Raw genomic sequence first — 24,388 nt, forward strand, 5'->3', positions numbered from 1 at the left:
CTTTTCTTTGCCCCAATTCTGGAAGCACCATTTTTCTAAGCAACTCTGCTTTGCGCTTGAGAAGAGCAACTAGAGGCCAGCACTGGTGTGCTAGATGTTCCTCTGCAGTGTCTCTAATCCATACCTTCTCAGCGGGTCAAGCTAGGGAATGTACACGCATGCGCGCGCGCGCACACACACACACACACACACACACACACACACCTCCCTAACTGCTCATCAAAAATCATGGGTCTATGAAGACTCAGCTGCAGGGTTTGGCCCCCATTCTTTGGGCATTTTCAAGCTTGTTGCCAGTTCTACACTGTTGTGGATTTGCTCATCGAATTCTGCTTCTGGGGATAACAAGTGTTTCACTCTACCAACATCTTACACATACACATTCCTCATCCTGCCTGTGCCTTGTCACCAAACAGAACCCTCCTCCAGCCCTCTAGGCTCTCAGGCCCAGGCAAGCTGAACCCGCTCCATGCATGGGTGAGTTCCTCAACTAAAGTGGATTCTGACACTGGTGGCTGGCAGCCCTCCTATGTTGACACTCTGCCCTGGGTCACTGTGCAGTTCAACAGCAGGGATGTCTACCTCGCTCAGTCTACTCCTTGTTCTAGGTCTGAACTGTGCTGGAAGGTAAGGAGAGAACGGGGATGGGAGAGGAAGAGCCCCAGTAGGAATCATAGTGAGTTCTTGCATTATCCGTCTCCTGCCCATGATTGACCCTAGTCCATTCCATACTGGTACACATGCCAATCACTTGTTTCATTGACCAAGCAGGATTAAAAAAACATCACCTGGCTATAAGGAGCTATTTACTGATCACCACTGGGGACAAATACAATTTGTTCCCTAGAACTCTACAGGTATAATGTATTGATCAAACTATCAAATTTTGCAACATCTTCTTTTCATTCTTCTCCAGTTTTTGATGTTCCTGTTTTTGGACACAACTGAACAGATAAAATAAAGCAATTACATAATTGATTGATTTGAAAATGTATTGGGGGATTAATATATTTGTCTGTGATGTATGCAAATGCCATGCTGATTACCTGAACCACTGATCAAGAGAAAATGTGCTGCCCCGGGGAACCATACTGTTTTCTATTTTCAAACATGAAAATCCTGTTTATTATTAACATGTGTGTATAGTTCATGACACACACACACACTATAGACAGAAGTATTTGGATATCTTTAGATTGTAACTACAACAACAAAACAGGATACAGACTCTACCAGACTCATAAAATCCTTTGGGTTAGGGGTATCTCTCTGTCACCTTTGTCCTGTGCTGGGGGTGGGGAGGGACTCACTCTCGGAACAAACCCCTGTGGAAACCTCATTTTGATCGCTGTGCACATCTCGCCCAACCAGCCCCCCAGCCGTTAGCAGATCACCCTCTGCCTCCACTCCTATAGCCTGCATAATGAAATAATTTTGTAGAGACCTAGTAAGCACTTCATGTGTGTGTTTCCCGGATCCTTCAAACCACGCTCGGTTTAGGCCTCTACCTTCATAGCTACCTGATGGTCTGTTATTTTCCACAGAGGGGTGGGGTTGGTCAAAGGCCCGGTTAGTTGAATTTAACATTTTATCCTATCAAATTGGGATTAAACATGGAGGCGCAAAAGACCATTGTGTAGATAAAATTGTTTTCAGAGTTTAACGGTGAGCCTGGCAAATAACAGAGGCGCAGTAAGTGTTAGCGCTAACTGGGTCGGAACCCTTGGGACTAGCCTCAGAGAGGGAGTCCTCTGCTGCCGGCTCCTAGAGCAGACGTCACCGCAACTGTGGGCATTTCCAGTTTTAAAATTGTACATAAAAAAGACCGAGTATCCGGGAGTTACTGGGCCAGACCCGACAGGATGCTGAGGTGCCAGTGCTAGGAGACCGCGGGTTCCCGGAGCGCGAACACACGCGCTCCTCGCGCACGCCCGCCCGCCCGCTGCCTGAGTTTCGCTTTCCTTTGGATCGAGGGGAAAACGAAAGCTTGGCGGTGAGGGGGGCGTGGCCGTCGTGCAGAGGGCTTGGCTAGGGCGGGGCAGGAGGGTGGCTGTACCTCGGGAACAGTAGACGTTCCTGAGCCTCGAGGCTAGGAGGCTGCTTGCTGCTGCTCAGCTCTGCTGTGCCACGTCCTGAGCTCGTCGCCGATCTCGCCCTCGGTCTTCGCGTTGGAAGCTTGACGCGAGGTGCTTGAGGCAAGTTTGTGGCTATCTTAGGAAGTTTTCCTTCATTTACCAGAGCTTTGCTCATATATCTCCAGATGATTAAGAATTTACTTGGGCTCTGCAAATAGTGACAGACTGCATTTTTGGCATGCATCTACTAGGGCAATTGGTTTGCTTTCCAGCAGATAAATTTATTTGGACTTTAGGCATGATTTGTGTTTAGTTTGAAAAAAATTACCAAAGTGGATTGTTAAAAATCTAAACGCAGACAGATGTGTAGAGATGTTTCACTTAATTACTAACTCAGTATCCTTTTTCTGTACACTTTATCAGAAACATTTTTCTTTTCTTTTCTTTTTTTTTTTTTTTGTTTTGTTGTTTTCTCTGTGGCTTTGGAGGCTGTCCTGGAACTAGCTCTTGTAGACCAGGCTGGTCCTGAACTCATAGATACCTCTGCCTCTGCCTCCCGAGTGCTGGGATTAAAGGAGTGCGCCACCACCGCCTGGCTTATCAGGAACATTTCTATGCCTATCTTTAATAATATCATTCTGTAACTTGCTTCTTGTTCTTCATGTTTCCATGCTAGCATTTTAACCAATATGTCATATGAGAAGTTCGTATTTATTTAACTAACTCGTGGACATTTAGGTTATGCCTTATTTTTACTGGTATAGGTGATTTTCATCAACAAATCACGTTTTTTTTTGTATGCCCTCGTGCAAATACACAAACACACTTGTGAAAAGTTCCTAAAAGTGGAATCAGTGGACTGAGAAACTGACTTTTGTCCAGTCTCATAAATCAGTGTTCTAACCCTATTCCCTGGACTGCTTTTCATCTTCTGTGAAGAAAGTGGAATATTTATCTTTAAATATAAAGGACCCCTGGAAGCCCAAGTTTATCGTGTTTCAAAATTATGACTTAATTTCACACTGAACACCGAGGTAGTTAATGCTTTTGAAATCGGTTCAGAAAGCAAGGTGAACACTTCAGAGTGTCTCCCGAGAGGTGTCTTTTGTGAGCGTTGATACCCATTACCTCCTGTGTTCAGAAGAGTAAGCCCTGGCGTGAGGTGTACTGCTCCCTCGTGGCTCACCCCACACTGGCAGAGGACTTTTTAAAAGGGGGGCTTTTTGCTTGTTTGTTTTCTTTTTTTCACTCTGGAAAACTGTGCTTTGTGGTCTTGGCACTTTTGTGCAATGTTAGGTTTATAAGGTTTACAATGGATGTATCATGTGATTGGACTGTGGCCAGAGCTCCTGCTGGCACCGAGAGGTGCATCGACATTTCCCAGCTGAGGACACGTCTGTCCAAGGGTATGCTAAGGGGAGCATCGCTTCTTACCATCCCACTCGGGCCAGAGGAACCCCAAGATGCCCTGTTCGTTTGGGTTTCCTCTGGAGAGGTCTCATCTTGTCCGTCATATTCTCATTGTTCATAAAATGTGGGCAGATCATTAAGACTGAGGTCAAAGCCCAGAGTAGCGGTTCAGGCCTTTAGCAATCACTGTGGATCTTAGCCCTGAGTAGGCTGAGTGAGGCGAGAGGACTAAGAGTTTGGCTATGATGACTCAGCTCACACCTGGAATCACAGCTCTGGAGAGGTCCGGGCAGGATTTTGTCGAGAATTTGAGGCCGGCCTGGGCTACATAGTGAGACTGTATCTAATATATATACGCGGAAAAGTTTGAGGTCAGTGGACTACATTACTAGACCTTGTCTCAAAAGTTTCAAAGATGAAGCTACTTTGATATTGCTGACAATACTAATTTTGTTCCTTTCCAGACATTTTTAGCTGCCCCCCACCCCTTGTGAGTGAACAGCCAAGGAGGGACTCCCCACCCAGAATTCCCATATCATGCCATTGGTTCTCTAGCTCTCTCCCTCAGGGCCCTTCTGCGGCCAGGTCAGTGGGCTGCCCGTGGTGGTTATTTCTGTCATCCCCCCTCATTCGAAGGGTACAAGCTTCAGGAGGGGTGGAGCCAGGTTTCTGCTTGGAGCCAGTGCAGTCTGGATCAGGGGTCGAGCTTGGGGATGCAGCTTCCTCTGCTGAGGCAGATGTATGTCACCCCTGCCTCCCTGCCTACTTCCCACCTCCTCAGCCCCCTTGTTTCCGTTTCCTTCCCTGGGCTCCGCTACCTGCCTCTCTACCAGACTGGTTTTTCTTTCTTTCTTTTTTTCTTTTTTGGAGACAGTGTTTCTCTGTGTAACAGTCCTGGCTGTCCCAGAACTCACTCTAGACCAGGTTAGCCTCAAATTCACAGATACTCACCTACCTCTGCCTCCTGGGTGCTAGGATTAAAGGTCAACTTGAACTTTTAAAGACCTCCCCATCAGTCAAACAAAGCTTTGTAGACTTGACCTCCGTGTGAATGCTGTCTCTCTGCCTCCCAAGCTTTGTGCTTTGAGCAGTGAGAAGGCTTCTTCGCCCAGGCCTAAGCCCAGGCGTCTGCTTCTGTCAGTCCATTAGCCTTAACTCCAGGTTACACTGAATGAACTGATTAGTAGTAAAATAGACCTCATGTCCTTGCTCTGCTGCCAAAGCTGACCGTTCCAAGCAACACCTGATCCTCCTCAAGCTTCAGACCCTTGCATTCCATTAAAACAATTGCCTAAACTTGATTTCATTTTCTATTTAGAAATTTTTGACATCAAGTTTGAATCTATAGCATGAAATTATATAATGTTTCCTGAAGTTTTCTTGGTGTGTGTGTGTGTGTGTGTGTGTGTGTGTCTGTTTGTCTGTCATTGTGGATGTGTGCATGAAGAGCAGAGGTCACTCTCAATGTAGTTCCTTAGGAGCCATCTACCTTGTCTTTTGAGACAGGATCTCTTATTCTGGAAACTACAGATGTATACATCTTGCTTGTTTATGTGAGTTCTGGGAGATCAAACTCAGGTCCTCATGCTTGCTAAGCAAGCACTTTATAGACTGAGCCATCCTTGCAGTCCTGAGATTTGCTGTTTTGAGTAACAGCAAAAACAAAAACAAAGAAACCCTAACAAACAAACAGTGAAAGAAGAAGAGTGACTGCAACAAATTGTCCCTTGACCTCCTTTTGTGTGCTGTGACACCCATGCCCACATACATACACAATAAGATAAATAAATAACACAATAAGAAACTTTTAATCTTAAAAAAAAATCATGTTTAGGTCCAACAAGATGGCTCAGCAGGTAGAGGTGTTTGCTGCACAAGTGGGGGCCGGGTTCAATCCCCAGACAGAACTGACTCAGCTGAGGTGTCTTCAGAGTTATGCACGTGTGCTGTGGCATGTACCTCTCCCCACACACAACTAATATTTGAAAAGAAGAAATCCAGCCCAAAGGTGGTGGCAAACACCTTTAGTCCCTGTACTCTGGAGGAAGAGGCAGTGGATCTCTGAGTTTGAGGCCAGCCTGGTCTACATAGTGAGTTCCAGGGTAGCCAGGGCTGCACAGAGAAATCCTGTCTCCAAGTGTTTTTTTCTTTTTTTTTTAAATCCTATTACCCGTATCTCCCCCAAAGCTTGGCTCAATAAAAATTTAAATATATCTTATTTTTAATTGACACACAGGGATTATACAGATTTCTACTGGGTGTGGTGGCATTGCTGCCTGTCATTTTGAAACTCAGGAGACTGAGGCAAGGGGATTGAGTTTGAGGCTAGTCTTGGCTATGAGTAAGCATCTTGTCTCAAAAAACAACCAAATGACTCAGAGGTTAAGAGACTGGCTGGTCTTCTAGAGAATCTGAGTTCAATTCCCAGCACTCACATGCTGTCTCTCAGCCATCTATAGTGGGATCTGATGCCCTCTTCTGGCCTGCAGGCATACATGCAAATAGAACACTTAAACATAAAATAAATAAATAAATCTTTAAAAAACAAAGCAAAGGCAAAGCCAAAAATAACCAAACACCCCTCTTCCCCAACTTCACATTTATACCGGAAGCATCCTGAATGGCTTTGCACTCCAGCACATTGGTGGTGTGCAATGATCAGATTCTGCCAGAATTGTTGACTGTTCCCAGATGGAAAGTGTAAAAGGATGCCTTATTATGGTCTCAATTTGGGTTTCCATGACTGTTAACTTACCAGTTAGTAAATTTCTAGACTGTACTTCCTTCCATTTTGAGTTTGAATTTCCTTATGCAAATTTCCTTATGCAAATCTTCTTAAAGTGCTCTGCACACACTTACCCACATCCCCTTTCTCCAGACACCAAACTTTTGCACACTACCCATGTTAACTCTTGCATCAATATTCAGATTCTTGTTCTCTCAATAGGGTCTCATTCTGTGGTCCAGGCTGGTCCCAAACTTGTTATTACCTGTCCTGAGCCTCACAAGTGCTGGGATTACTGGTGTTTAGCAACACACCTGGTTTAACAACCTTAGCACTCACACCCTTTTGCCCTTTGGTCTTTAATAAACACAGTTATAGACCGACTTATTCCATGAAATATCCTCTTGTACTCACAATTAGACTTAGACCACTTCTTTCACCACCGAGTTCTTACTGGCTCTCCCCATTGGCCATACTATAAACAGGTACAAGACATGTAGCCACATGCATTAAAAATGTCACCCTTTGGTACTGGAGAGATGGCTCAATAGTTGAATTGCTCTTGCAGAGGATCCGAGTTTTGTTGCCAACCAAACTGTTTGGACAGCTCACAAGGGGATCCGACACCCTCTTCTGGCCTCCAAGGGCAACTTCACTCCTGAGAGCAAATGCACACAGACAGGAAAAGAGAGACACGATTAAGGAACATCTTAGCTTTAGGCTGGGGAAATAACTCATTAAATAAAATGTTGGCTGTGTGAGTGTGAGGACAGGGCTTGGGATTCCTGCACCTGTGTAGATGCCAGGTAGGCATGGTGGCCTCCCTTCGATTTTAATGCTTCAGAGGTGGGGGGCAGGAAACCCACCGAGTAAACTGATAGCTAGATTGGGCTGTTTTGGTCAGCCCTGGGTCACCTGAGAGACCATGCCTCAATGAATAAGATGGAGGGCAGTTGAGGAAGACTCCCAACACCAGCCTGTCTAGAAAAGACTGTGATTGAGAGGGCCCTAGCTAAACCCAGCTGACTCAGTGTTTCATAGCCAGAGGGCTCTCGGGCCTCTCCACTTACTTGCTCATGGGGAAAGAGAAACACAGAGACACTCTGGGGTCGTGTGTCTGCCTTGGCTAGAGAGGAGACATAGAGGACAAGGCACTTCAGCTTAGGCCTGTGGACCCGCTGAGGGTTAGAAGGAAGCTGCAGGCAGACATTAAAGCCTTTCAGAAGGGACTGGGGGATCAAAGGGCACCCTGAGGATAGCTGGGGGGTTTCCACTTTCGCATCACCCCTAGTTGACGAGGCCAGTGTGCTCATTCCAGATGGCCTCTGTGGCTGCCAGTGCCTTGCGGTGGCCCAAGCTCGCTGGAGAGAGGCGGGTGAGGCCTGGCACAGCAGTTGTGACTTTTGTTCTGAATCATGTGCGAGACCTCCGGGGATCCCAAAGAATTTTGGGGAGGGTTTACAGGTGGCTGAGGCCTGTGATGTCAGGAGGAAGTAAGAATTAGGACTGGCCGATCATAGTACGTTTCCTCATCTGTACTACAGTCTTGTGCTTATGAATCTTTGATTTGGGTGAGGGGAATGCAGTTGTCCTATGGGTCTGCTGAAGGGCTGTCTGCTGAAGGGGGGCCTGAGCTGTGAGCCACCAATTTCACACACAGAGACACATAGTCCTCACATCAGAATTTGAATAACTTTGTGCCCAAAGTGCTTAAAGCGTAGGCGGCCACAGAGCCTTCCTGAGGACCTAGGCCAAGCTTCCCAGAGGAAGGACCTTAGATGTCTGCAGGCATGTCCCACGGGGTCAAGGATGTGGAGAGCAAGGGGTCTGCTTGTGGGCAGTCTCTAGCTAGTGATATGGACACCTCTTCCATCTGTTAAGGATTGAGAATCAGGGGCAAGGAGACCCTTGGTTTTTGTTCTAGACCGTTTACTAAGAACCCAGGAAGAAGGCCAGCGTTAGCACATGACAGTCCATGCTGAGAAGGATGAATGGAAAGTGAGAAGAAGGGTTGGGGATGTCCAGCTTGTCATTAATTCCTGTTTCAGAGCTAAGCCAGGCTTCCTCTTGCAGTTGGAGCCGATGGCATGGGCATGTCCCCATCTCACTGTCATTGGTTGCTTTGTGTTCCCACAGAGGTTCCTTCGTACCTGGCTTGTGTGGACTCTTCCAGCAAGTGAAGTCGTGGAATCCCCAGCCTTAGTCAGGCAGTCCCAGATTCAGGGTTTGGGCTTGGTCACTAATGGGCAAGGGGTTTGGGTTCCTGAGGAAAACCTGCCAGTCAGACGTGGCTGAGCCTCAGTGCCCCTCAGAACTGGAGGAAGAGAAGAGCATGACGAGGAAGAGGGGGCTGTCTAGAGAACACTGCAGTGCCTGGGACCGCCCTCATGGTGAGTAGAGCCTCCTCTCCCATTTAACCACTGTGTAGAAACGCTCTGTTCATGCTCTGTTCTGGAAGTAGCACACTCCACATTAGTTTCGTGCAAGTAACTTTCGTCTGCTGACTTGTCAGCTGAAACCTGTCGCCCCTGGGGTTTTCTTTTGCCTTGTCCTGTCCCAGAAGCCCTTTCTTTGCCCAGGACTCTGAGATGTGGCATGCTCTCTTGTTCTTCAACCCCTTCTGGGGTCAGCTGAGCCTGTGGTTGGGGGGGGGGACGGGGACGGGAGATTGGTTGTTGGAGTGTCTAGAAATACTATTTTTTGGTTTTCCCACATTCTTGAGCATTGTCTGGCTTTCTGCCTCTTGGGGTAAGTTTAGGGCTGGTGGGTCTCCCCACAGCCACCATCAGTGTCCTCCATTTCTGTGGAGAGGACTGAGGCCAGTGTGGACCAGGTGGACACTGATTCCTCCAGAGTTGAGTTAGAACGATGTGCATTCTAACTCAGCTGTGTAGAAGCAGAGTGAGGGAATGAGTAGCTCCCCGGGCATCTTCTCAGTGGTTCTTTGCCTCCCCCACCAACAACCACCGTGATGCTCATTGTCAACATGTGATGTCTCTCTTCTTTAGTGTGTTATTACTGCTTCTTCTGTCATTTAATGCTTGATAGCCTTCTTCTGCCTAATGCTTGATAGCTCCTTCCCAGATTGTTTGTAGGGTCCCTGGTAAAGTCTCTGTGTCCGTGAGAGCGTTTCTCAGGATTTCATGTCCTTAGGAGACCCAAGAAAGACATTGGAATTTTGTTCAGTGTTATGCCTCGCCTTCAGTATTTTCTCCCCTCTTCACCTTCCAGGCTTGGTTGGTTTACACAACATCGGACAAACCTGTTGCCTTAATTCCTTGATTCAAGTGATGATGATGAATGAGGACTTCAGAAAGATATTGAAGAGGTACAACTATGGTTCTGCCTGGGAATGTGCATATCATTTATGTCTTAGGATATTCATTTATTCATAGTGACTTTGATGAGATGCCCGAGAAAAGACATTTTCTTGCACATTTTGTACTGCCGGTTAGCATCACTTTCTTTTTTTTTTAAGATTTATTTATTTATTATGAATACAACATCCTGCCTCCATGTATGCCTGCACATACCAGAAGAGGGCACCAGATCTCATTACAGATGGTTGTGAGCCACCATGTGGTTGCTGGGAATTGAACTCAGGACCTCTGGAAGAACAGTCAGTGCTCTTAACCTCTGAGCCATCTCTCCAGCTCCTAGCATCACTTTCAAAGTTTAAACATACACATATGCTCACCCCGACTCCATTTAGTCTCAGGTGGTGTGGGCCATTAGTGCTTTTAAAATTGTTTATCATTTTTATTTTATTGTTTTACATATGTGGGCATTTTGCCTGCACCTGTCTCTATGTACCACACGCATCTGTGTGGAGGCAAGAGGAGGGGGTTGGATCCTATGGAACTGGAGTTAACAAATAGTTGTGAGCCACCGTGTAGATGCTGGGAATTGAACCTGCGTCCTGTGGAAGAGCAGCCAGTGCTCCTAACTGCTGAGCCACCTCTCCAGCTCCCACTAGTGTGCTTTTTTTTTCTTTTAAAGACTCCTCAGATATGTTTGAAATACAACCAAGGGTGACAGTTACTGGTCTGGAGTTGGGAGCAGACCAATATTAGAGAAAGTCAGTGACCAGATGCAGATGCTTAATCAGTGATTCTATTTGGCCCAGTGGTCTCTCCTTTTGCTCATCCACAAAGCAAGAGAGAATTGCCTATAGCTAAATGAACCAGTGTCAAACACTGTCACCTGCCATATTGCCCTTTAGTCCCCAGACCTAACTCAGTGTTTGCCTTTGGAGTACAAAGGACCTCAGGCTGGACACTGACCTGCTCACCCTAGTGTGGGCCCAGAATGTGGTGCCACTGTCCTTCCTTAATGTGATGGCTGAGCATGGTTGGGGTGGGCCTGTGTAGATCTCCCTCTTAATAAGGAATCCTGTATACCCCAGTCCCTAAAGCACTGAGTACATGCATAAATATAGTCACTCCCATAACTCTAACCTAATCCAGAGAATGGCACAGACATGGGGGGTGATTTCATTATGCCCCGGCCCTCAGGACTGTGGGTATGAGCTGCTTGGCTGTTCTTATTTGACAGGATAACAGTGCCACGGGGGCCAGAAGAGCAGAGGAGGAGTGTCCCCTTTCAGTTGCTTCTGTTGCTGGAGAAGATGCAGGACAGCCGGCAGAAAGCAGTGCTGCCCATGGAGCTGGCTTGCTGCCTCCAGAAGTACAACGTGTCCTGTGAGAGCCCTCAGCTCTGTCGGGTGGGGAGGGGGCCTGAGGGAGAGGGCAAGGGAGAGGGCTGATGGGCCGGGAAAGAGCAGGGAGACTCTAGACCCCTTTTATCAGAGGCATTGGTGCTGATTGGAAAGACACATCTCTTTACTTCTGCAAGGCAAAGTTTCATGTATGAATGCTTAGTGACTATTATCAGCGTACTGCCTTGTGATTTAAAAAAAAGCATGACATCTGCCTATTTTCAGGGTGTAGTGTGTTGGTTTGGTACATTTGTGCAATGTGTAATGACCAGATCAGGTTAATTAGCGTATCTTTCTCTTTAAACACTCATTTCTTTGTGTTGCCTATAGCCTAGTGTATCTTTGCCAACACACACACACACACACACACACACACACACACACACACACACACACACACACGGTTATTCACCCTGTTGTCCTCTGTCCTGATTAGCTTTTAACTGTCAAGTTAACACAGTCTCAATTGAGGGGCTGCCCAGATTAGACAGGTGTGTAGGTGTGTCTGTGGGTGATTGTCTCCGCCAGGACCATCTAACGTGGATGATCTGACATCTAACATCTATCTTTTCTCTTTCCTCCTTGTATTCTGGCACCTCTGGGGAATCCTGGTTGGATTGGGCTCAGCTTTTAGGGAAGTGAATAAAAATGACCACCAGGGGGCGGAGGAGTCCAGGCACAGGAACCGTTCAGTGGAAAAGTGGGAGAAAGTAGCTGGCTTCTAGAGGTGGATAGTGAGAGAAAACGGTGGGACTGTGACCTTAGTTCTAAGAGAAACTCTTAAAAAAACAATGCCAAGCTTACTTGAGTGAAGGGAAGGCTAGGAAAGGATAGAGGAGTGAATGTTCCTGTGTTCCTGTGGCTGGGGACACGGTGCTTCTGCAAGGGCAGGAGATGTCTCCTTACATATTGTGCTTCCCCTGACCAGTGTATGTCCAGCATGACGCTGCTCATCTCTACCTTACAATTTGGAACCTGACTAAGGACCAGATCACTGACGTGGACTTGGTGAGAGCTGGGATCTGGAGAAGTCAGAGATGCGGGGGACCGGCGCCACTACTGTGTGCACTATTAGCGAGGAATGAGTCCCCGCGTGGCGTGGCTCCCTGGTGTGGTTCCCTTTATGTGCAGGGAAGCAAAGTTTTGTGTCAGTCGTATCTAGAGCTTCTGTCTAAAAATCACTCATCCCGACCTAACGTGACTTCTTGGTGGTCTTACCTTCTTGCTTTCTCTACGCGCAGGCAGAGCGGCTGCAGGCTCTGTTCACGATCTGGACGAAGGAGTCCCTGATCTGTTTGGGCTGTGCTGCAGAGAGCAGCAGAAGCAGTAGGCTGCTCACCCTCTCTCTTCCTCTTTTTGATGTGGACTCAAAGCCCCTGAAAACGCTGGTGAGAGACTTCTCGTCAGGGACTTTGTACACCCGAGGTGGCCAGTTTTCCTTTGCCTCTACCCCTACCCTTGGGTTTTTAACAGTAATTTGTGGGCTGGCAAGATGGCTTAGCATGTGAAGGCGCTGGTTGCCAAGCGTCAGGACCTGAGTTTGATCCCTGCGTCCTACACAGTGGGAGAAGAGAACCAGAAAACCGGTTCCTGCATTCCACATATGTGTCTTGGCATGTGCCCCCCCATGATAAACAAAAACAAAAATGTAAATTTTAAAAAGTGATGTGTTCCACTTGTGTACCCTGGGCCAGTCTCTCCTTCTTTCTCTCCTCCTCATCCCTCACATCCCCCCCCCCCCGCAAGCCCCTCCAGTCTTGTTCCTCTTACCAGTGGGTACTTTCTGAAATTGTGCCCCGTTTGTCACATGTGCCCACTTAGGGGGTGGGGACTAAAGAGTAGGGAAGCTCGGGCGGGCCTCCACCAGCATGGGAAGAGGGTTGTTTCTGAGATGGGGAACACAAATGCTGCCCTTTGCTTATGCTTTTCTCCTGGGTGGGGCAGGAGGATGCCCTGCGCTGTTTCTTCCAGCCGCAAGAGCTAGGGAGCCCAGACAAGTGCTTCTGTGACCACTGTGGGAAAAAGACGCCTAGGAAGCAGGTACTCTTTAAGTTCAAACTCTTCACTGGGATGGAGTCGCCCATGGGGTTCCTGACTGGTCTTTGCGAACCCCTTAGCATCTTGTAATGGCTGACATTGGGGATCTGGGTGGAGCCAGTGCCTGGGATCCCAGGGCTTCTCATTTGCATAACTTCAAACTTGGCATCTCAGAACGTGTTGCTGAGGGGGACAGGAAGAACCTTTTAGGGACAAAGAGGAGAAGGTTCAAGGGTTTGGTTGGAGTCCTAGAGTAGACGCCAAAGTTCCTGTGCTGGAGCTGAGGCCTTCTGTGGAGATGCGTGGTGAGTCGTGACGGTGCCCTGTGGGAAAGAACACACCACCAGTCTTGCCACTGCTCTGAACCTGCCCGTCTCAGTGCCCAAAGACTTCATCACCAGGCCGGTTTTGCTTTCTCAGGTTTTGAAACTGACTCATCTGCCCCAAACTCTGACCATCCACCTCATGAGATTCTCCACCAGGAACTCACGGACAGAGAAGATCTGCCACGCAGTGTATTTCCCTCAGTGCTTGGATTTCAGTCAGGTTCTGGCAACTGAGAAAGAACTTGGTGATACCAAGGAACAGGTGAGGCTTGCCATCCGTCCTTCCTTCATCTCAGCAGGCTCTGTTCTTCTGAGGTGGCTGTCCATTCCCGTTAACTTCTGGGCACCACTCACTCATAAGTGCTCTAATCAAATAGATTAATCAAATACCAAGTCTATGACAGCAGACTGTGAGGTGACATGGACCAGCACCATGTGGGCCAAACACTTCCTAGGTCCAGCTCTCACCCAGGGACCCAGGCTCCCTGTCAACCACACTTGGTATATATAACAGTGAAGAACAAATTGCAGTTTAGTATGACTCACAAAAGCACATATATATTCAGGACTTCTTTTTTCTGTTTTTCGTCTTTTTTTATTTAAAAGTCACACTTATTTATTTGTTAGTGTCTGAGTATGACATGAATGGATTCAGGACAGCTCGTGGGAGTCAGTTGCCTCCCTCTACTACCTGGGTCCTGAGGATTGAACTCAGGTCCTCAGTTTTGGAGGCAATCACCTTTGCCTGCTGAGCTGTCGAGCCAGCCCATGACAGACTTCCTTTCTTAGGCAATGCTTTCATGATGAAGCCTTTGTAGTTCTGAGAAGCAGTGGTGGGTCATCACCCCACCGTCACGGCCAGCCTTTGACTTTACTTTTAAAGATTCAGAAAGCTTCCTTTTTCTAAATATTGGGTTTTGTGGAAACGCCTCAGGGAATTGAGAAAAGAGACCTGTAATTCGGTACTTCCCATTTGAAATGTGGAATACTCGCAGGCACATAAGTAAACACAAAATTTCAGGTTCTTAGAGCCAACTAAACTTTCATATTAAAAAACCAGAGCCTGCTTTAAGGATCATATCAAAGTAGCCAGTGATGGAATCAGATTTAATTAGAGGAAAATTTAATTCAGTTGTTCCAAGTCAGTAACTTCTTGGGAGATTCTGAGAAAAAAAAATGGCTGTCTTTTCCTTGTAGGTTTGAAGTAGGAAATGTTACGTTTGCAGGTTTTAGGTCTCACATAAATGGCTCCATTGTTGGAATGCTTGTTCTGTTACATTGGTCTTTTTGCCAATTTGTGCTCCAGGGCCATGATATTAAAATACAAGGCCCATCTTTACCTATTAGGTGTCTGTGTTTCACAGTGTTCACTTTTGCTCTCTTTCTCGTTTTCTTGCTCAGTCCAGCTGTGCAGTGCATTTGAATTTACTGTTTAAAGAAGATTTCATTGTGGAAAATATCAGACAAACACAAGAGAGTGGGGAAATACATAACAAACTCCCATCCATCCATCCATTCAGCAGTTGACTATTTAGTTACACAAATTTATGGTCAGTCATGATTTACCTCCATGCCCACCTTCTTTTACTCAACTGTTCTGGTTGTTTTTTTTTTTTTATCAACTTGACATAATCTAGTCACCCGGGAAGAGGGAAACCTCAGGTGAGGAATTGCCTCCATCCATTTGGCCTGGAGCAAGCCTATGGGGGCATTTCCTTGAAGGATGATTGATGTGGGGAGGGGCAGCCTACTGTGGGCAGTGCCACCCCTTGTCAGGTCATCCTGGGTTGTATAAGAAACTGAACAAGCCATGGGGAGCAAGCCAGTAAGCAGCACTCCTCCATGCTTTCTGCTTCGGTACCTGCCTCCAGGTTCCTGTTTGAGTACCTGCCCTGACTTCCCTTGATGATGGACTGTGATGTAATATGAAATAAACTTTCCTCCCAAAGTTGCTTTTGGTCATGGTGTTTATCATAGAAACAGAAAGCAAACCTTTTAGATTATTTTGAAGCAGACCCCAGAGTTTCTACTATTTTGTTTATAAGCACTTTTTAAATGTTTCTCTAAAGAGTAAGCATATACTTTCTTAGTGTAATCAACCCTATATTATAATTTCTTACTATTTCCAAATATCCAGCCAATGTTTTGATATCTCTGTTCTATAATTTCTGTGGTGTGGTAGTTTGAATAATGGCCCCATAGGCTGATATATTTGCCTGTTTAGTAATCAGGGAGTGGCACTACTTGAGAGGGATTAGGAGGTGTGGCCTTATTGGAGTAGGTGTGGCCTTGTTGGAGGAATTATGTCATTAGGGGTAGGTTTTGGGGTTACAAAAACCCAAGTCAGTCCTAGAGTTTCTCTCTTTCTGCTGCCTGTGGATCCAGATGTAGAACTCTCAGCTACTTCTTCAGCACCATGTCTGCCTGCTTCCTACTATGCTTCCTGCCATGATGATAATGGACTACATCTCTGAAACTGTAAGCCAGCCCCAATGAAATATTTCTTTTATAAGAGTTACCATGGTCATGGTGTCTCTTCCCAGCAACAGAACACTGACTAAGACGCGCGGTTTGCTTGAGTTTATATCCAAAGTCTACATTGACATCTGGATAATCGTCCTCCCTTCATCCCTCCTTTCTTCTCTCCCCACTTTCTTCCTCTCTGTTCTTTGTCTTTCCCTCTTTCCCACCCCCTTTCTCTTTTCAGTTAAGTTTCTTTCCCATCCTGCTGTTCTTCTTGAAGTTTAGTCAGGGGAAGTCGAACTCTCATAGTCCACAGTTGGCTGCTTTACAGTAGTCCCCAGCCCTCTTTTTTGTAACTTGATCATTATATCCAGGCATTGCCTTTCATTTCAACAAATTCCAGCAAAAAAGTTAGTACAGAAAGTAAAAGGTGCTTTCTGTCCTCCATTTGTCTACCTTCCCTCTTTCCTGCTTTGATACTACTTGTCAAGACACTGACTATGTGGAGAAACTATATGAAGTATTCTTTTATTAAAAAAGAAGTTCTCCAGGGAGGTTGCCATTTTGTTTGTTCATTCAAAATTTTCTAATTTTAGCTTCGTTGGGGAGGGGCGTGCACATATAATTCTAGTCCTTGGAAATTGGCAGTGTGTGTGTGTGTGTGTGTGTGTGTGTGTGTGTGTGTGTGTGTGTGTGTGTGATGAGTTTGAGGACAGCCTATGCCACATAGCAAGACCCTGTCTTGGAAAACTGAATGAAGGCTGGAGAGGTGGCTCAGCAGGTAAGGCGTGTGCTGCCAAGCCTGATGACCTGCCACTTACCTATGTGGCAGAAAGGGAGAACACATCTTCAAAGCTATCCTCTGAAGTCCACCTCCACTGGCGGGACACATCATGTACACACAGAAACAAATAGTTAAATGTGATAAAACCCTAGCGTCATCTTTAAAAAAGACCTAAGGAAACATACATTTTAATTAATCTTTATCTTGAAAATATTATCTTTTCTGTGTATTTGTGTCCATGTACTCTCTCTCTCTCTCTCTCTCTCTCTCTCTCTCTCTCTCTCTCTCACACACACAGATGGCTTTGTAGAATTGGTTCTTCTCTTCATCCACTTTTATGTGAGTTCTGGGGGTTAAACTCACTGGGTTTGTGTGGCAAGTACCTTAACTTGGCTGCACTTCAAGTGTGTGAGGTACTAGTGACTTGGGGAAGAGGTGGGCTCTGGGCTCACATTCTCTTCTTGGTTCCTATGGTGGCTCAGACTGCATGGAGCATCGAGGGACCCTGGCTGCAGAGTACTGGAACCTAGGCTCCAGGCTCCACGCCTGTTGAGCAGAGAGCACACGGTGGAACTTTAAGAAAGTGTCCCACTAAAGTGGTGATCTGGTCCACAGGCAGCCACAATCTCTCTCACCGTTCTTCCATTTTTCACAGAGAATTATCTCTTATTTTGCTTTCCTAAGGATTTGAGGGAATGGCATGGTTTCCTGTCAGTTCTAATGGTATTAGATTTCTACTTGGTCTTCAATAGTGACAACGTGCTCTCCAGATGTCTGTTGAATTGGCTACTTTGTGATAAACACTACAACCAGGGAAACTTACAGAGGAAAGAGTTTATTTTAGGCTTGTGGTTCCAAGGAGGTAGAGTCCATGGTGACAGAATGGAGGGATGGTGATTGAACCGTTTCTCCATTTGTCTCCCTCCAGCCTGGAGTACATTATGAACTCTTTGCTGTGATTGCCCATGTGGGTATGGCTGACTTTGGTCATTACTGTGCCTACATCCGGAATCCTGTGGATGGAAAATGGTTCTGCTTCAACGACTCCCATGTTTGTTGGGTGAGAAACATCATCCAAATTGTTACTTGCCCTAGATTAACTACCTCTAATAAATCCAGAGCATAGGGCTATCTGGGTTCTTGCCATGGAGACTGTATTCTGAATGGGGGTGCCTTTTAGGAGGGGCAAAATCCTGTTCCTCCTCCTGGAAACTGCTCCCGGTTTATTAACCTATGTGCTCACTCAGCTCAGTGCCCTGGGTTCTGGTGATCTAGGCTCAGTGCCATGATGCTTCAGACTCTGTGGTAAAGTTCCCTAAAGCCAGAGTCGTAACTCTTGGATGGGCATGACCCAGTTTAAAGAGAGGAATGGACTTGTCTAGGAGGGCAAACCATAGAACCACACATTCTGAGAACACTGAATACTGATTAGGGTGTTGCCGTCTTCACTTCTAGGTGACCTGGGAGGATGTCCAGTGTACCTATGGAAATCACAGATATCGCTGGTAAGAGAAGGGTCGGCTTGGTGAAGCCTGATGACCTCACTCTGAATTCTCAGCTGTGGGAAACTCTCATGGCCTCAGCTGTTCCTTATGCTCTTGTGACTCCTCTGAGACTGTCAGCTTCATCTGTGACTATACCTGTTTTTTCTCGATACTAAGGTTTAAGTAATGCCTACAGATTCCCAGTGGAGTCCAAATGCTGTGTCTGCCATTTTCTACCCCATTGCAGAGTCCCCCTCATGTTTCGTTCCTCACGGCCTTCCCCACAGTGCAAAGCCTTTACAGATCGACCCAGGCAGACGAGTGGGTGCTTCTCGCATGCTATCATTGTAACTTGAGCATACCTCTCTATGACAAAGAGCGTCTCTTAATTGCTTGCTTATATAACTCTCCTTCACATGTCACATATTCTCTTCGAGGGGAAGAGATCACGCTTCTCATCTTTTTATGTCTAGCAGTAGCTTGCATTTAGTAAGAATCAACAAATACCTTTTAAAACCAATCATTACAGAGGGGACGCTGGAGAGGAAAATAAAGCTGGATGAAGATAGATCAAAGAGTCTTTGTATCGCTTTCCCAGCCTCCTTTCTGGTCTGGGGACAATGGCATACACAAAGGGCGATCTGAGATGGCTTTCAGCTCAGAGGCAGGCTTGACCACTTGAGAAATAAAGAAGTCGATGCAATCGTGTTTGAAATCCTCCTTCAGCCCGCTTGCCTGCTTGCCAGCTTTCTCTATCAGATGCCACATCTTTGTTTCTGATTGTTGCTGATGCCCTTCTGACTTAGGGCAGGAGCTGGCAGACTGTCTGTAGAGAGGGAGGGAGGACGTTCTCAGCTCTGTGCAACACAGATCCTGTTGCAGCTACGGGGCTCTGCCCTTGTAGCCCTGAAGAGGCTATGGACAATACATGGACAACTGGTTAAATTGGCACTATGACAGAATCTATTTGCCAAGACAGATTTCTTTTGTGGTCCCACCATGTAATTTAGATAACAACTAATAGGTACTCACTCTGGTCACAATATCCCCCATCTTTCAGGGAATGGCTTAGAGGGTCATGGGTTAGATGAAGAGTCAGGAAGTTTACAGATGTGTGTCATGTCATGGTTTCACTGTGGGTGTTTCATTTTCCTGTGCTGACACGTGTTCTTTGCTTTCTAGGCGGGAAACTGCTTATCTCTTGGTTTACATGAAGATTGGATCCTGATGGATATACCCATACCTTCTGGGAATGATGAACTTTTATTTTCCTTTCCCATATCTATGTTTGCTGTATAGTCAATGAGAATCGTAATTTAAAAGAAGTAATTACACTTTATTTATAAGCAAAAGTTAATATTGCTATGGCTTGGATGTGGCTTATTTCCTAAAATCACACATGTAGGAGGCGTGGTCCTTAGCGTGGCAATGTTTAGATGGTAGTCCTTAAAGAGACAGCATCCAGTAGGAGGTAATTGGTCCATGGGAGCTCTCTCTTCTGCGCACTAATAGTTCTTTTTCTGTTTTTCTACCATCTGTGATGTAACCAGGGGTCCACAACATGATGCCAGTGCTATACTGATTGGATCCTCCAACTACTAAATTTTTGAGTTAAATAAATGTTATCAGAAATGATTCAGCCTCAGGTATTTTGTTACAGCAACAGAAAATGCATGACTATAATTGTTAAAATACTTAGCAACGATCCCTCATAGGTCTAGATCAGTAGGAATGGATAATTTCAAAAGTGGATTTGGGTAGATCATGATCCTGATGTGGCTGTCAGTATAAGACATGACCACAGTTGGGAAACTGGGAATACAGGCATTATCAGGGAGGAATCAGTGGTAACAGGAGGACCTGGAGTGACAAGGGACAGTGGAAGGAAGTATAGTAGTGCAGTGTAACAGCTAGTGTGACTACACTGGTATGCACTGACTAAATGTCACCCTAACTGAAAAATATTATTATTATTATTGTTGTTGTTGTTAGTGTGTCTGTGTGTCTGTGTGTGCACCATGGCATGCATATGGGATTTAGTTCTCTAATCACACTTTGGGATTCAGGGATTGGACTCAGGTGGTAAGATTTGTATACAAAGCCATTTTACTCTCTGAGCAATCTCGCTGACCCTTGGCCTGACGGTTTTTTTTTTTCTTTTATATGTATGGGTGTTTTGTCTGCATTACATCCATGAAGTACCTGCGGAAACCACAAGAGGGCATCAGATCCTCTGGAACTGGAATTAGAGATGGTTGTGAGCCTTGATGTTGGTGTTGGGATTCAAACCCAGGTGTTCTGTAAGAATATCCAGTGTTCCTAACTGCTGAACCATCTCTCCAGTCCCCCCAGCCCTCTTAGTTTATTACACATTTACTTGGAAATATATTGTGGTCATCCAGTCTCTATGAGGTTGTTATTATTACTGTTGCATAGTCATGACCAAAATATCTTCAAGAACAACCTAAAGGATTGGCAGTTTTAGAGGACACATGGTGACTTAGCCCTGTACACACCATGGCATTGTAAGGGTAGTGGGGTAGGCTCCTCATCCCACGGTGGACAGGAAGGAGAGAGCATCTGAGAGCCAGAAAGAGAGGGAGTGAGGGAAGAGGAAAGAAAGGATTGGGAACCGCTCACCCCTCAAAGCCAGGCTTCCATCCACTTCCTCCAGCGAAGCCCTACCTGATTTCTCAACCACGTCCCAAAACAGTGCCAGCAGCTGGGGAGTTTGTGGCTTAATGAGGCACAATCGAAGTACGGAGACGCTGAGAGCTTGCGCTTCAGGAAGAGAAAAGGAAACCCTTCTGTGGTGGGGCCGGAAGTAAGCCTTTGAGTGGGAGGAGCTTAGAGGGGAGGGTAACTATGTAGAGAAAGCGAACGCAGTTGTGTGGCTGAAAATAGACTATATTCAAGGTTCTCATGCTGGGGAAGAACGTGCTGAGGGGTGGAGACCGGGAGTGAACTGGAAGGCCTCAAACCAGGCTGCGAGGTTGGGATTTAATCAGATGGCTAGTGAACTACTGGAGGGGTTAGAAAGGGAAGAAATGCTTAGTTATGACAGAACTGATCTTCAGGTGAGAAGGCTTAGAGACAGAAATGATGGAGCAGAAGGACTTTGAAGTCACTAGGGCCATTTTGGATTAAAAATAGTGTGGGTGGTGAGTGGAACCCAGAGGATCCAATAGCAACCGGGGAAGTGATCAGCACACTGCTTTTACGGGTGATACAATTCGTACACACTCAGTGTTTCACAGTTGCATTAGGGAACCAAACTGATAGGATAAGTCTGCATCAAAAGGGAGTCATTAGGTTTGCTTACACAATATGGCGTGGGTAGAAACAAGGGCCATCTTTACACTGAGAGGCTGAGGACCGGTGGCTAGTGCTTAGACACAAGGCTGGACGCCTAAGCAGTCCTCAGGGGCCGCTGGAGGATTCCTCAAGAGCTGCTTGCCATTAGGTCATGTTGGCAGCTGAAGAAGCTGAGTTCTGGTGTCAGCAAAGAGGTAGCTGCCGTGGCAGCAGCCAAAGAGCAGGTGCGCTTCCGGGCAAGAGGCTAAGGCGGGCAGGCAAAAAGCAAGACGTTCCCCTGGGACCTCCTCATCTCCTGCTACAGGAATGTGCCATCCCCACACAAAGGGAGAGGCTTTCCACTTCAATTAACCTAATAAGGAAAATCCTTCCTGGGCACGTCCAGGTGCAAACCTAATGTAGATAATCCCACAGGTGTGGCTAGGGTAGTGGTTATCAACCTGCGGGTTAAGCCCCCCCCAGGGGTCACATATCAGTATTTACATTATGATTCATAACAGTAGCAAAATTACAGTTATGAAGTAACAGCAAAAATAATCCTCTGGTTGGGGTCACAACACAAGGAACTGTGTTAAAAGGGTCGTAGCATTAGGGAGGTAGAGAATCACTGACCTGAAGGCTTGTAAAAGTCAACAAGTGCTTGCAGGAGTCAATTCTATAGTCCTTGTAAAACTAAAAAAATTTCTGATATACAATGGTTTACAGTAAACATCCCAAAAGGGAAGAATGGGACATAGCAAGAAAAGATTGGGTCAAAATAAGACTGAAACCTGTTAGGAAAAACACCATGCCTAGTATCTGAGTCATATAGTGTTGTGATGTGAACCCCAATGGATTTGGGTAACTCGGCTCCTACAGCCCAATAATTGAAGCCCACAAGGCCCCTCTAATAAGTTGTTCCATTTATTGTCTGCTGGTTTCCTTGGCAAATGTTCCATGTTTGTGGTATCTCCATTGTCTTAGGGTTTCAATTGCTATGAAGAGACACCATGACCACAGCAACTTTTATAAAAGAAAACATTTAATATGGGGGTTTTACAATTCTAGAAGTTTAGTCCATTATCTTCATGGTGGGACATGGCGGCATGCAGGCAGACATGGTGCTGGAGAAGAAGCTGAGAGTCTACATCTTGATACCCCAGGCAACAGGAAGTTGTCTGAGACACTGGGCATAGCTTGAACATAGGAGACCTCAAAGCCCACCCCTACATTGACACACTTCCTCCAACCAATAGCTCAGGCTGGTTACTAACTAAATCTTTGCTTGTTTGTTTTTTGAGGCAGGGTTTCTCTGTGGCTTTGGAGGCTGTCCTGGCACTCGCTCTTATAGACCAGGCTGGTCTTGAACTCACAGAGATCTGCCTGCCTCTGCCTCCCAAGTGCTGGGATTAAAGTCACACGCACCACTGCCTGGCTTTACTAAGTAACTCTTATATTAACCCATATTTATTATTTATGCTTTTGCCACGTGACTTGGTACCTTTTCTCAATATGGCATTCTCATCTTGCTTCTCTCTATATCTGCTCATGACTCCTGACTCTGCCCTTCTTCTTCCCAGCATTCTCAGTTTGGCTCTTCCACCTACCTTTATCCTGTCCAGATACTGGACAGTCAGCTTCTTTATTAACCAATCACACACACACACACACACACACACACACACACACACACACACACACACATATTTGCTCAGTGTAAAGGAATATTCCTATGAGCTTATAGGGGTCAATCACATTCAGACTACCATATCTACCATTCTGAAGTCTCCATAACAGCTCATACTTCACCTTCAAGGGTCTTGCATGTCCTACCCAGAGTCACCTTGCTATGTATTTCCTGGCCTCACAGAACTTTCTCTGGAACCTAGTGCAAACCTTTAGGGCCCCATTACTCTCATTTTGTGCAAAACCAGAACTTACTGGGCTTGGAGAGATGGCTCAGAGTTTTAGAACATGTACTGTTGTTGCAGAGGGCTGGAATTCAGTTCCCAGCACCTGTGCTGGGTGGCTTACAACCACATGTAACTCCCGCTCCAAGAGGTCTGGTGTCCTTTTCTGGTCTCTGGGCAAAGCTCGTAAGGACTCACATTTCCTGAATGTCTGCCCTACTTTCACTGATTAAGCCAATCACATCAGATTGTGAGGTTGAACTCCTACAAATAGAACGAGACATAGACACTACCTATGTTAGGCATAAAAGATAGACGTCATCTTGGCCGGTCCCCTTGCCAGCCCAGTTTGGGTTTTGGCACACCTTTTTTTTTTTTTAATCCCCAAAATAGCTGCACTTTTGAGCTAATTTTGTTGTATACTTTCACTTTGCGTGAACACTGAGGTTATTCTTTGTTTCTAACAGCTGTAAGATGGAATAAGCCCATTCACCCCCAAGCTGATTTTTGTCACAGCAACAGAAAATAAGTAATATGGAAGTTGGTGCCAAAGAGCGAGCGGGCTGCTGCTGCAAAGAACCTGACTGTGCTGGTTTTTGGAGGAATGTGAACATTTGGGGACTCTGGGCTAGAAAAGCAATTGAACCCTGTAGGTGGGACTTGTGGGCCATCATTTTGAGGATGTGGAGGTTTTACCCAAACTACTCAAAACTCTGATTCCCAGGCAGGAGGCAGGGAAGGGGTGGGGAGCAGAATGTGTGGCCACCAATATCCTCGGATGCAAGCCCCACTTCCTCAGGTGGGGATTCTGGTACCTGGATGTGTGTCAGCAGGAGACTCACAGATTGTGTGTCAGTAGATTGCCTGTCAGGGCTGCTGTGGGTACTGTGGTCTGAGCAGCAGCTGGCCTCCAACATCACACTCTTACAAACACGGGCCTGCTAAGACATTTGCCCTATCTACCCTGTCTCTCAAACTCCAACAAAATGGCTCTTGGGTTTCTTTCCTAGTCCAGTTGCAAATTTTACAATCTACTAGACTAAGAACCCACAACAGGGAACTTTGATTTCTCAGGATTAAATCATCTAATTCTATAGCATTATTTACAAGAATGTATTTCTGAGCAGTTATCCCAATGGCAAAATTAGCTCACTTTTAACATT

The 24,388-nt window shown here is 46.1% G+C and overlaps 1 protein-coding gene and 1 long non-coding RNA gene across 2 annotated transcripts; one reads left to right on the forward strand and one right to left on the reverse strand.

The window, feature by feature from the left end:
* The first annotated feature begins 2,042 nt into the window (after positions 1-2,042).
* On the forward strand, positions 2,043-19,656 carry Usp18 (ubiquitin specific peptidase 18). Its single transcript, XM_005066042.4, has 11 exons — positions 2,043-2,195; positions 8,347-8,600; positions 9,442-9,538; positions 10,765-10,910; positions 11,856-11,935; positions 12,169-12,315; positions 12,872-12,967; positions 13,385-13,552; positions 17,466-17,597; positions 17,993-18,042; positions 19,204-19,656. Exons 2-11 carry the CDS (start codon positions 8,453-8,455, stop codon positions 19,247-19,249), a joined length of 1,110 nt encoding a protein of 369 aa, XP_005066099.1. The 5' UTR covers positions 2,043-2,195; positions 8,347-8,452; the 3' UTR covers positions 19,250-19,656.
* On the reverse strand, positions 17,357-20,812 carry LOC121136838. The gene is made up of 2 exons (XR_005873996.1): positions 20,707-20,812; positions 17,357-18,936 (listed from the first exon to the last, which is right to left on the reverse strand). It is a non-coding gene; the product is annotated as an uncharacterized LOC121136838 (long non-coding RNA).
* Positions 20,813-24,388: the final 3,576 nt, after the last annotated feature.

Source organism: Mesocricetus auratus, unplaced genomic scaffold (assembly GCF_017639785.1).
Source record: "Mesocricetus auratus isolate SY011 unplaced genomic scaffold, BCM_Maur_2.0 Super-Scaffold_100676, whole genome shotgun sequence".
Lineage (NCBI taxonomy): Eukaryota > Metazoa > Chordata > Mammalia > Rodentia > Cricetidae > Mesocricetus > Mesocricetus auratus.